An 11,732-nucleotide genomic window follows, 5' to 3' on the forward strand; every position below is an offset into this window, starting at 1 on the left:
ATGGTAGGGGAAAAACAAAGGAGGAGGCAACAATACTCTATAGGAAATGTACTCATTACCTTGCTCATGTAACTGTAACCCTTCTGTATAGTATTTTTACAATAAATAAGTACAAAAAAAGACAACTTTACTTAAAAAATATGGAGAGGATCGCAATAGACTTTTCTTCAAAAATATGCAGACAGTCAACAGCACAAAGAAAGATGCATTAAATAGTCATTAGGGAAATGCAAATCAAAGCACATGGAGATACCACTTTATGGAGTTGGTGACAAGGAGAAACAAGACTTCACACATAAAGGCAGGTGAAAAATGAGACAGCAGCTATTAAAAAGTTTGGAGGTTGCTCTAAAAGCTAAACACAGAATTGCCACAAGACCCAGCAGTTCCATTCCAGATACATATCTAAAGAACTGCAAACAGGTATTGAAACAAGTATCTGTGCATGAATGTTCACAGCAAGGTTATTCACAATAGACAAAAGGCTAAAACAATCCAAGTATCCATCAAAGGTGAAGGGATATAGCCTGGCTGTGGGCTTACATCTCAAACTGGAATACAGCCAAGCAAGGGCTCACATGTGAAATCTTAGCTACTCAGAAGGAAGATACCCAAAGGTATCCCAAGTCTGAAACCAGCCAGAGCAGTCTGAGAAACTCCATCTCCAACTAGCCAGAAAAAAGCTGGGCTGGTGGCATGGTTCAAGTGGAAGAGTACTAACCGAGGAAAGCACCATAGTGCAAGCCCCAGTATTGGCTCTCAAAAAAGGGAATGGATAAATAAAATGAGGTATATCCTTCTTTCCAATGTCATATTACTCATATAAAGCAGGATGAAATTCTGATGAATGCTATAATGTGTATGAATCCCCGAACATATGGTAAAGTGACTTTTTTTAACATGAAAGGGTCATATACTGCCTATTTATATGAAACCTCCAAAACAATAAATCCACAAAGACAGAAAGCAGATTAGTAGTTTCAGGCAATGGAAGGCAGGAGGACTAGAGGCTGACCACTTAATGGGCACCAGACTTCCTTTGTAGCTGATAAAAATACTTCAGAATTAGAGATGGTGGCTGCTTACACTGAACACACTAAATGCCACTGAATTGAACAGTTTAAAATGATTAATTATGAGCACTAGAGCACAGCTTAGAACATGTTTATCACACTCAAGGCCCCAAGTTAATCTCTAGCAACACATAAAAGGAAACTACCAAAATGGTGTTATGTGAATTTTACTTCAAATTTTTTTAAGAGTGCACAAAAATCACAAAAAAAAAAAAATCAGCAAGTCATTTGTTCAGGAGGAATACTTACGTAATAAATGTCATTGCTAAAATACCTTTTCAGAGAATAGCTAAGAAAATGGAAAGGACAGTTGAAAGTTGTAAAATTATAAAGTATGATTTTTATTTTTATTTTTTTGTCAGTCGTGGGGCTTGAACTCTGGGCTTGGGCGCTGTTTGTGAGCTCTTCAGCTCAAGGCTAGCACTTCACCGCTTGAGCCACAGCACCACTTCCGGCTTTTTCTGTTTATGTGGTGGTGAGGGCCTCACTCTACCACTCAGCCACATTCCCAGCCCTAAAGTATGACTTTTAAATAAAAGATTTGTATACAATGCACAAAATTATTGTAATAAAAATATGAACAGAAAAAGAAAAGACTACTATGGCTAGCATCAGCTTAGCCTGAGTCTTTTATTTGTGCCAGTACTGGGGCTTAAACTCACATGGCTTTTTCCCTCAAGGCTGGTACTCTACCATCTGAGCTACATCTTCACTTCCAGCATTTTTTTTTTTTTGGTCCAGTCGTGGGACCTGAACTCTTGGCCTGGGTGCTGTCCCTCAGCTCTTCAGCTCAAGGCTAGCACTCTACCACTTGAGCCACAGCGCCACTTCCGGCTTTTTTTCTGCTTGTGTGGTGCTGAGGAATTGAACCCAGGGCCTTAAGCATGCAAGGCGAGCACTCTACCATTGAGCCAACTTCCCAGCCCTCACTTCCAGCTTTTTGCTTATTAAAGTTCTCATGGACTTTTTTTGTTGTTATTGTTGGTTGTGGGGCTTGAACTCCGGGCTTGGGCGTTGTCCGTGTGCTCTTCAGCTCAAGGCTAGTGCTCTACCACTTGAGCCACAGCGCCACTTCCAGATTTTTCTGCTTATGTGGTGCTGAGGAATTGAACCCAGGGCCTCATGCATGCAAGGCAAGCACTCTACCACTGAGCCATCTTCCCAGCCCTCTCATAGACTTTTAAACTTGATCTGTCTCTGAACTACAATCCTCAAATCCCAGATTCAGAGCAGCTGGGATTACAGGTTTTGAGGCACTAGTGCCTGGCTTATGCTGAATCTTTAGCATTTCTCTTATACTATGCCAAACTCATCTTTCTACAAAAACTAAACTTTTACTTTAATAACCACAAGACAATGAAGTTAAGAAAAAGCTCCTAACACTGAATACTTCCATTCTACCAATACTCTATCAATAGACCAAATAGAACACCACTCCTCTTACCCAGTAGGGGAGCTGCTGGTCAGCCATGAATGCTTTGGGACTAGGTTCCATCTTGCCATTACTGGTCCACATTTTTTTCCATGTAGTATATTTGTCATATCCATCTTTATGGCTGCAAACAGTCAAAATGCATATAGATCAGGCTGTAAATGAATCGTTTCCAAAATATGACACAGGTTAATAAATCTTATGTGAGGAACATTACTACTCTTGGTTCATGGGAAGGAAATGATTATGGCTCACATACTGAAGACTGTCAGAAAGGGGCATGCATTGTTTCAGTATGAAAAGCTAGTAAAAAGGGCAGAACATTATTTGAAAGAAGACTTAGCTAATACTTTCAAAGGTAGAAAGTAAATCCTAGGGTCACCATTAAAATTTTATATCAGTAAATGAAATAGTTATTAAAGACCCTTATTTAAGGAGTTGGAGGCAGCACTCAGGTGGTAGAGTACCAGCCAATGAGTAAAAAGGTCAAGATACCAAGTTCAATTCCCAGTCTCAGACCAAAAGTTAAAAAGATACTCAATTTGAACTCAGTATCCACAAAAAAAAAAAAAAAACCATAGAAAATGACATCTTAGCTGGGCAACAAGATCACACCTGTAATCCTAGCTACTCAGGAGGCTGAGTTCTGAGGACCAAGGTTCAAAGCCAGCCTGGGCAGTAATGTCCATGAGATTCTTATCTCCAATAAACCATTCAGAGAACCAGAAGTGGAGCTGTGGCTCAAGTGGTAGAGCACTCGCCTTGAGCTAAAATGCTGAGGGACAGCACCTAGGCCCAGAGTTCAAGCCCCACAACCGACAAAAAAAAAAAAAAGAAAAAGAAAATAACATTTTAATCTAGTTATATGAGTAAGAAAACAATTTGTTTCTAGATAACCTTGAAATCAAAGAGAAAGACTCAGGAGGAATTAAAATATTTTGAAGTTAGGCATAATAGTACACGTTTATAATCCTTGAATTCCAAAGGCTGAGGTGGGATTTTGAGTTTGAGATCTACTTGGACTATGTAATGGTACTGTATCAAGAAAGAAAAGAAAAAGCCGGGCGCCGGTGGCTCACACCTGTAATCCTAGCTACTGAGGAGGCTGAGACCTGAGGATTGCGGTTCAAAGCCAGCCCAGGCAAGGAAAGTCCGTGAGACTCTTATCTCTAATAAACCACCAGAAAACCAGAAGTGGCACTGTGGCTCAAGTGGTAGAGTGCTTGCCTTGAGCTCAAGAGCACAGGGACAGTGCCCAAGCCCAGAGTTCAAGCCCCATGACCGACAAAAAAAAAAAAGAAAAGAAAAAAATATACAGAAACAAAATAAAACAAGGGTGGTTTGTACTTGTTAACCCTAGCTACTCAAAAGACTAAGATCTGGAAACTAAGTTTGAGGCCAGATCAGGAAGAAAAGTTGGAGAGACTCCATCTCCAAAATAACCAGCAAAAATAGCAGGTTTAGTGGTGTAGCTTATGTGGTAGAGTGCCAGTCATAACTGTAAGGCTCCGGGTTTAAATTCTGGACTGGCAACAACAATAAAAAAAATAAGGGCTGGGAATATGGTTTAGTGGTATAGTGCTTGTCTAGCAAGCATGAAAATTCTGGGTTTGATTCCTCAGTACCACATAAACAGAAAAAGTCATAAACAGAGTTGTGGCTCAAAGTGGTAGAATACTAGCCTTGAGTAAAAAGCTCAGGGACAGTGCCCAGGCCCTGAGTTCAAGCCACCCCAGAACCAGCAAATAAATATTTGTGGAATATACCTAAATCAGTACTTGGGAGGGAAATTTGTAACTTTATTTATTAGGAAAAAATATCACAAACAAGTAACTTTAACCTTCCAACTTAGGAAACTAGAGAAGGAAAAATTAAACCAAAAAAAGCTAAAGGAAGTTTAAAAATATAGAGTATACTCTAATTAAAAATGAATAGAAAATCAAAATCTGATTCTCTGAAATTTCAGTAAAATTTCTTTACTGGGATAATTGGGGGTAGGGAAAGAGAAAAACCATTTTACGAAAATAAGAATTCTGTCCAGTACCTCTACTGGCAGCTTTCCTGTTAATTCTGTAACACACCCTCTGACAGGTTTGTGACAGAATAGCCAAGCAGCTTAGAGATTTTCCAGAACTTTCTCTAGATGTAGCATACCTCCAGGACATAAACTAGTGGTACACTAAAGACAAAGACTGGTGGTGGGTAATTTTTGTATACTGAGTGCATATGCTCAAATGCACACATCAACTACACCACCAAATTCCTGGTCAAAGTCAAGGCTGAAAACAGTCCAATAATCCAGTAAGCCTAGCAAAAAAGCTTTAACTGCCCCATGCCCAGCCCATGCACCACACAAAGAACCCTGTATTAGTGAACAAACCTTCTGTAGTAATGGTCGAAGCATTCATTACAGAAATGTTCCCCACAGGAAAGGTGATACCATCGTGACGTATAGCCATTTCTGGCACATCTGAAAATAATAAAGGTGTAGCTTTGTGTTAATGAATAAACACATCTTCTCAGTTAAAAACGCAAAAACATCTATCAGTATATCCCAAGCCCATTTCATAAGATCTCCACTGGCTTACTCTTGGGCCATGAGCTAACAGGGGAAACTGAAATGGATGACTAACACAGAATTCTGGCTGATGATCCTTTGTCTGAAATGACTGGAACCAGAAGGGATTTAGATCTCAGAATATTTTCAGACTGAATGAGATCTTGGAGAAGGGACTCAAACCTAAACATAAGATTATAACCACCTTACACACAGAGCCTGGAGGTTAATTTTATACAAATCTTAGTTCTGATGAAGGCCCAATCACATGAAGTCAGGGGTGGAATTCTCCACTAGTAGCATCATAGTCAATCTCAAAAAGTTTCCAAATTTAAAACATTAGGGATTGAGATTAGAGATGCTCTATCAGTAATACCAGGGAGCTCACCGGGGAGCTAACCTGGCTGGCTGCCTGGGGCACAGGAACCTGACTAGCTCTCCCAGGAGCATTAGTGGTGTTTTTGGAGATGAAACATGATGTACTGGGCTTGCTCTAAGTCCATGTGTGCGTGCATGCATGCATGCGATGAGAGTCTACTGATAACCTCTGGCCCAAAACTGAGCACTGAATAGAACTGGCTGCCACCCGAACGTCCAGCAGGTGATCTGGCACCAAAATATATCGAAAAGGTAATAAAAGAATGAGCAATCACACTACTTTGAGCACAGCCACCACCAACTCTGTGAAAAACAAATGGGGCTTGGGAGGTGTGGCTCAGAGCACCGGGTAAGGCTTAGGTGAGTTTTAGTCGATCTTAAGCCTTAGTTGAAGAATCTTTCCCCTCTGGAAGTTAATTAAAGGTCCTCTTTGTGCCACCAGCAAAAATGGTGAGACTACTGTTAACTACATGGTTGCTGTGAGACCTGTGTATGGACATGGGAAGAAAAGACAAGTGACTTGATGGAGAAGGAAAGCAGGGATGAGCAACACATGCCAGTCCCCACTAGGAGCTCCAGTCCTCTCTCCTTGCTGCCACCCCGAGCCCTCTCATCCTTCACCCCCAGGACAGGAACAGCCAAGATCCACTGCAAAGATGCTGCTGAATTACAAGTGACTTCAGTGTAGTCCCTCCCATGAGGCTAGGTAGGAAGTTGGCTGTGGTGTGCCGCAAATGTCTGAGCAATGTCTCTATTATTAGATGGCTTACAGTATCTGTATCTATCTTTAGGGTTTATCTTCAAGGATGGTATTCCCACAAAGCAAGCAGTCATGGGCAAGAGGGCCAGGCGCTGTAACAAACCTTTCAGAAGCACTTGCAAAGCACACAGGACACGTTGCTGTGCAGCCTGCCTTTTCACATTTTCTGTACTTCTTCTCTGACATGCCATCTTCATCCTCATCTACTGGCTCTGTCGCTTTCTTCTTTGCCTGTGAATTAGCTCTGGTTAAGATTTCCTGGGATTAAGTCAGGTACTATATTCCTAGCCACTCAGGAGACTGAGATCTGAAGATCTGCAGTTCAAAGCTAGTCTGGGCAGAAAAAGTCCATGAAACTCTTATCTCCAACTAACCACCAAAAAGTCAGAAGTGAAGGTGTGGCTCAAGTGGTACAGTACCTGCCTTAAGCAAAAAAAAAAAAAAGCCTCAAGAACAGTGCCCAGGCCATGAGTTTAAGCCTCAGTACCCACACAAAAGACTGCCTATGACTGACCAGGGGTGATAGCAGCAAAAGGTATACCACAGAAATCACATGTAAGAAGTTCTAAATGTGAAGGTAAACAATATCTTGACAGCAGACAGGGGCTGACCAGTCTAACAACTTTCCCACAATTGCACTATGCAAATAAGTTACTACCTTGCCAGAGATCTAGAGATAGCACTTTAATGATACTTATCTAAGAACTAATAAATCACATGGGGCCTTTCCTGAGAAAATGTTAGCAGTTAGGTCAAAACAAAAAAGTCATTTTCAAAATAATATTTTTTTCCCTTGCCAAGCACCCAGGCTCACATCTGTAATTACAGCTACTTGAACAGCTATTCAGCCTAGGCAAAAACAGCTGACAAGAACCCCTTCTCAACCAATAGCTGGGGGACGTGGCAAATGCCTAATATTCCACTTATTGGGAGACTGAAATAACGAAGATAAGAGTTCCAGCAAGCTCTGGCAAAAAGTGTATGAGACCCTATTTCAAGAGAAAATGCTTGGAATGATGGTGCACACATTTCATCCCAGCTACCACATGAAGCATACATAGGAAGATAATAGTCTAAGCCAGTCTAGGCAAAAAATAAGACCCAATCATGGCTGGGAATAGGGCTTGGTGGTAGAGTGCTTTCCTAGCATACGTTTAGTCCATTCGATTCCTTAGTACCACATAAACAGAAAAAGCCAGAAATGGCACTGTGGCTCAAGTGGTAGAGTGCTAACATTGAGCAAAAGAAGCTCAAGGAAAGTGCCTAGGCCCTGAGTTCAAGCCCCAGGACCGGCAAAAAAAAAAAAAGACCCAATCACAAAATTAATTTAGGATTGAAGGTGTGGCTCAAGTGATACAGTGTCAACCCAGGAAGCTTGAAGTCCCAAATCCAAACCCTTCTAACACCCCCAATTTTTTTTTTCCTTAGGACTGTTCAATCTTGTCAGTATCAGATGAAAAAAACTAGAAAAACCAAGTTACAACATTCAATTTATTCAGGAGGCTGAGCGCTGAAGTCCAAAGTTTAAAGCCAGCCTGAGCAGGAAAATCCATGAGACTCCCAATTAACCAGCAAAAAGGCAGAAGGAGAGCTATGGCTCAAGTAGGTACACACTAACTTCAAGCTAAAAAACTTAGGGACAGTGCCCAGGTCCTGAGTTCAAGCTCCAGGACCAGCACCAAAAAAAAAGTCCTACAAGTAACCCTTTAACATCATTCACCACTATAAGTAGAAGTCCAACTTTCAGTGAATGGCCTCCAGGCAAGCATGATCTTGCCACAGCATTCCCTCTGGAAGCAAGCACCCTACTATCTGCACCAGGGTCATGTTATCACAAAGCATTATTGCTGTGTGGAGCATTTCTCCATGACTTGGCAAACAACTTGAGGACTGAAGCTTGTCTTCCCATCTCCAACTCTCCAGTCCCATTCACAGGACTCCCATGTGTTCAACCAAGCTCCACAGAATGAAGGAAAAAGTGAGTAATACCTGTCTACCGGAGCTCCTCAGAGGCAGGCTATCCTGAGAAAGATCAAAAGTGGCTGTTCTTTTTTTTGACCTGCCCCGCGGGGCTGCCATTGTATTTGAAAATCTGTAAAAGAAAAAAATAATAAAGGTAAGTCATAAATACTGTTTTCAAGAGTCATTACACAGTTTAGTAAGTATAACTGTGTGTTCTGCAGTTAGACTGAGTTATAAAGCCACCACTTGTAAGTTAATTAACCTCCCTAAACTTCAATGTTCCCCCTTCTATAGACATGGTTTAAGGGTATACCACAGCAGTGTCAGTGAAATTAAATAAGACAACCTCTTTAAAGTACGAGTATTGCCATAAATATTCAATAATTATTATCCACTACCACTGTACACATTTTAAAAATGAGAAACAAGCTGGGCTCTAGTGGTTCACACCTGTAATTCTAGCTACTCCAGATGACGAGAGCTGGAGGCTATCAATTCGAAGCCAGCTTTGGCAGAAACACTCCCATCTCTCCAAAATAACCAGCAAAAATGACAAGAAACCATACACATAATTCATCAAAAAATTATACCACTGTTTGTAAACTTGGATGAAAATACCTCGTTTTTGTTACGTGCCTTTCATCTTGCTGTGTTTTCTTAGCAGTTCCTGATTTATGTCTTAGTGTACTTTAAAAAACTTGCTCTTTTAGCAAGACAATAGCAAGCACACTGTCTATAGTCACTGTTCAACACAGGAATCTTGTTTAATAGAAGCATTATATTGTTTTCTACTAGAAAAATCTAACAAGTTCTCAAACTAGTCTAACATCAGTTACACAAACATTAAGAACTAAAAATCTAAAGATAAATTGTGCAAAATAACCATGGGATTGTGAACTCTCCAAATTTTTTTTGTTTTTTTTTTTTGGTCCAGTCGTGGGGCCTGAACTCTGGGCCTGGGCGCTGTCCCTCAGCTCTTCAGCTCAAGGCTAGCGCTCTACCACTTGAGTCACAGCGCCACTTCCGGCTTTTTTCTTTTTGCTTATGTGGTGCTGAGGAATGGAACCCAGGGCCTCAGGCATGCAAGGCAAGCACTCTACCACTGAGCCAACTTCCCAGCCCTCAAATTTTTTTTGTAAGGAAGAAAAAATACTTAGCATAAGTAATCAATAGATGGATTTATAATTACATCATCTTTCCTGATCCATTCTTTTACCACACACACAAAATGAAAGATGAGAAATCAACACAGCTAGTGACTAGCAACTAGGAAGCAGAAATGTGGCACCCTAAAATACAAATTCAACATAAACAATCCGCATCTTGTTGAAAAGCTGGGAAGACCTTGTGGCTCTACCTGTGTGAATTTTACTACTGTCCACAAAACTATTCCCTCAAGAATGATTAATGGCAGGTGGAAATGCTTTGCCACTACTCTAACTTTGAGAAACTGTGACATCAATATTAGAGATAGTTTTGAGAAAGTGAAGAGATAAGCCAAAGGAAAACTAATATAGTGGTAGGTGCAAACACATAAGCCATAGATTCCAAAATGTATTAGTAGTTAAATTATCACCACCCAGAGTGGCTCTGATGGAAGATTAGAAGCACAGTCTCAGCACGCACAAGATCCTGTGTTCGATCCCCAACACTGAAATGCACGGTCATTTAGTTCTACAGCACTGACTGAATTGCTAATGCAATAAATCTACCTCCTGGCTACTAAGGAGGCTGAGACGGGAGGACTGAGGTTTGAAGCCAGCCCACACAAAGTCTGAGATTCTTATCTCAAATTAATCACAAAAAATGCCAGAAGTGGAGCTTGCAAAAAAAACTCAGGGACAGTACTCAGGCTATGAGTTCATGTGTGCACGTGTGCACACGCGCACATGCACGCACACACTCAAGTACCATCTACCTATATAGCCATCTTGCATTCAATAAAGGTTTCCTGGATCCCATCTGTATTTCCAAAAGGCTGTCCAACCTAACATTCATTCACATAAAAACAAATGTTGACATAGATGATATATATATATATAAATCTCTTCATCTAAATGTATAATATATATCTCATTCATAAAATGAGCTGCAAATAGAATGTAAAAATACATATTTACAAATGTTTAGGATACGTATTTACACATAGAATATGTAAGCATCATAATAAAAATACCTGAAGTCAATATGAAGTTTAGAACTTTAACAAATAAATAAGCCCACGTTCCTACAACGTTTTAACCTGTCCCTAGGAATGCTTGCACTCCCCAAAGCAGGCATGCTTTCTAGAAATTTCATGGAATACATCGTACATTGGAAAATACATACTTAAAACAAATATAATTCAGGAAACGGTTAAAGAGAAAATGAAACATGAAGTATAAAAGCTATCATTAAATCTGAATGACTGTTTTAAGGTACCTCATTTTCACCTTGAATTATGCAATTGACAGTTACCTGCTTCTATTCCTTTTTGGAACTTAACATGTATTTCCACTATTGCTAGGCCCTTGAGTCTTAAAACTAAGGAAAAAATGGTATTTAAAGTTGTAATGATTTGTTATAGCGCTTTTAAGTATCTTAAAAATACTAAAATGTCATTAATTCAAATAATATATGAAGTTTTCTCATTAGGTTCTTCAAACTATAAAGACAGCAAACCAAACGAAATCTATTTGCTTCATGTTCAACGTTTTAGAAGCACATTTCTTCCTAATCTTAAATCCAGAGCTTTGGTTTCTGTTTTTTTTTTTTTTTTAGTGATGAAAGAAAATAGGTGTTGCTTTTAAAACTACACAGATGAGTATGTTACTATCGATATTGCTACTTAATTCCCAGGTGTTTCTAATCACATTCATTTTTAAAAAATTAAGGCACTTGCAGAATTACTGAAATAGGAATCAGATGGACTCTAGGGTAGACTAAAAATTTAGTAGAGCCCTCAAAACTTCTGAAAACAGGACAAACTGCTAGAAACTTCTACAGAAATGTGGCTCCCCAAAAGGGCCATTTAAAATAAAGATTACCTACCTTAATATTCCTAGTCAAATTTTCAGAAATATGGATCCAGTACACTTCATCATTAAATGAAGCAAGATTCAATATCCAGTTCAATTAATTAAATACTGAATTCCCATTTCCCTGTTCGTCTTTTCTAGACAACAATTAATTAGTGATGGTAATTTCTCAGTTTCCTGAAGAAACCCCACCTCCCTCTGGTCTTTTACTATAATGGATTTTTTTTTAATGGCAAAAGCCATGGGTTATATGTACATACACAAAGTGGGAGCCCCAACCCCATCCCCACCCTAACTAGAGTGATCTATGGAGTCCTGGGAAGCTCACCCAGTTTAAAAAGAAAAAAAAGAGGGGGGGCTGGGCCTCTGTCTGGGTTCCAGATTGCTGACCCCCCAACTTTCTACAGCTGGGCCTGCCTCTTCCTTTCCTCTCTCACCCGGCAGCTGCGGGGCAGTGGACAGACGAACAGCCAGGCTAACCCGGCCGCCCCCTCCCCGGTGTCCAATCCCAGGGGAGTTACCGCAGCAACCCCGCAATGCTAACCCCCCCCCC

The 11,732-nt window shown here is 40.3% G+C and overlaps 1 protein-coding gene across 2 annotated transcripts in view; it reads right to left on the reverse strand.

The window, feature by feature from the left end:
- Kdm1b (lysine (K)-specific demethylase 1B) overlaps positions 1–8,288 on the reverse strand; it is a 53,723-nt gene extending 45,435 nt beyond the window's left edge. For both annotated transcript variants that reach the window (XM_013030437.1, XM_013030436.1), the window contains exons 1-4: positions 8,190–8,288; positions 6,304–6,431; positions 4,886–4,975; positions 2,518–2,629 (exon numbers count right to left, since the gene is read on the reverse strand). In XM_013030437.1, coding sequence (XP_012885891.1) covers positions 2,518–2,629; positions 4,886–4,975; positions 6,304–6,431; positions 8,190–8,279 — 420 coding nt within the window. In that variant the 5' untranslated portion in view covers positions 8,280–8,288. The remainder of the gene's footprint in view (positions 1–2,517; positions 2,630–4,885; positions 4,976–6,303; positions 6,432–8,189) is intronic.
- Between the last annotated feature and the right edge of the window lie 3,444 nt (positions 8,289–11,732).

Source organism: Dipodomys ordii, unplaced genomic scaffold (assembly GCF_000151885.1).
Source record: "Dipodomys ordii isolate 6190 unplaced genomic scaffold, Dord_2.0 Scaffold130, whole genome shotgun sequence".
In the NCBI taxonomy this organism is placed as follows: domain Eukaryota; kingdom Metazoa; phylum Chordata; class Mammalia; order Rodentia; family Heteromyidae; genus Dipodomys; species Dipodomys ordii.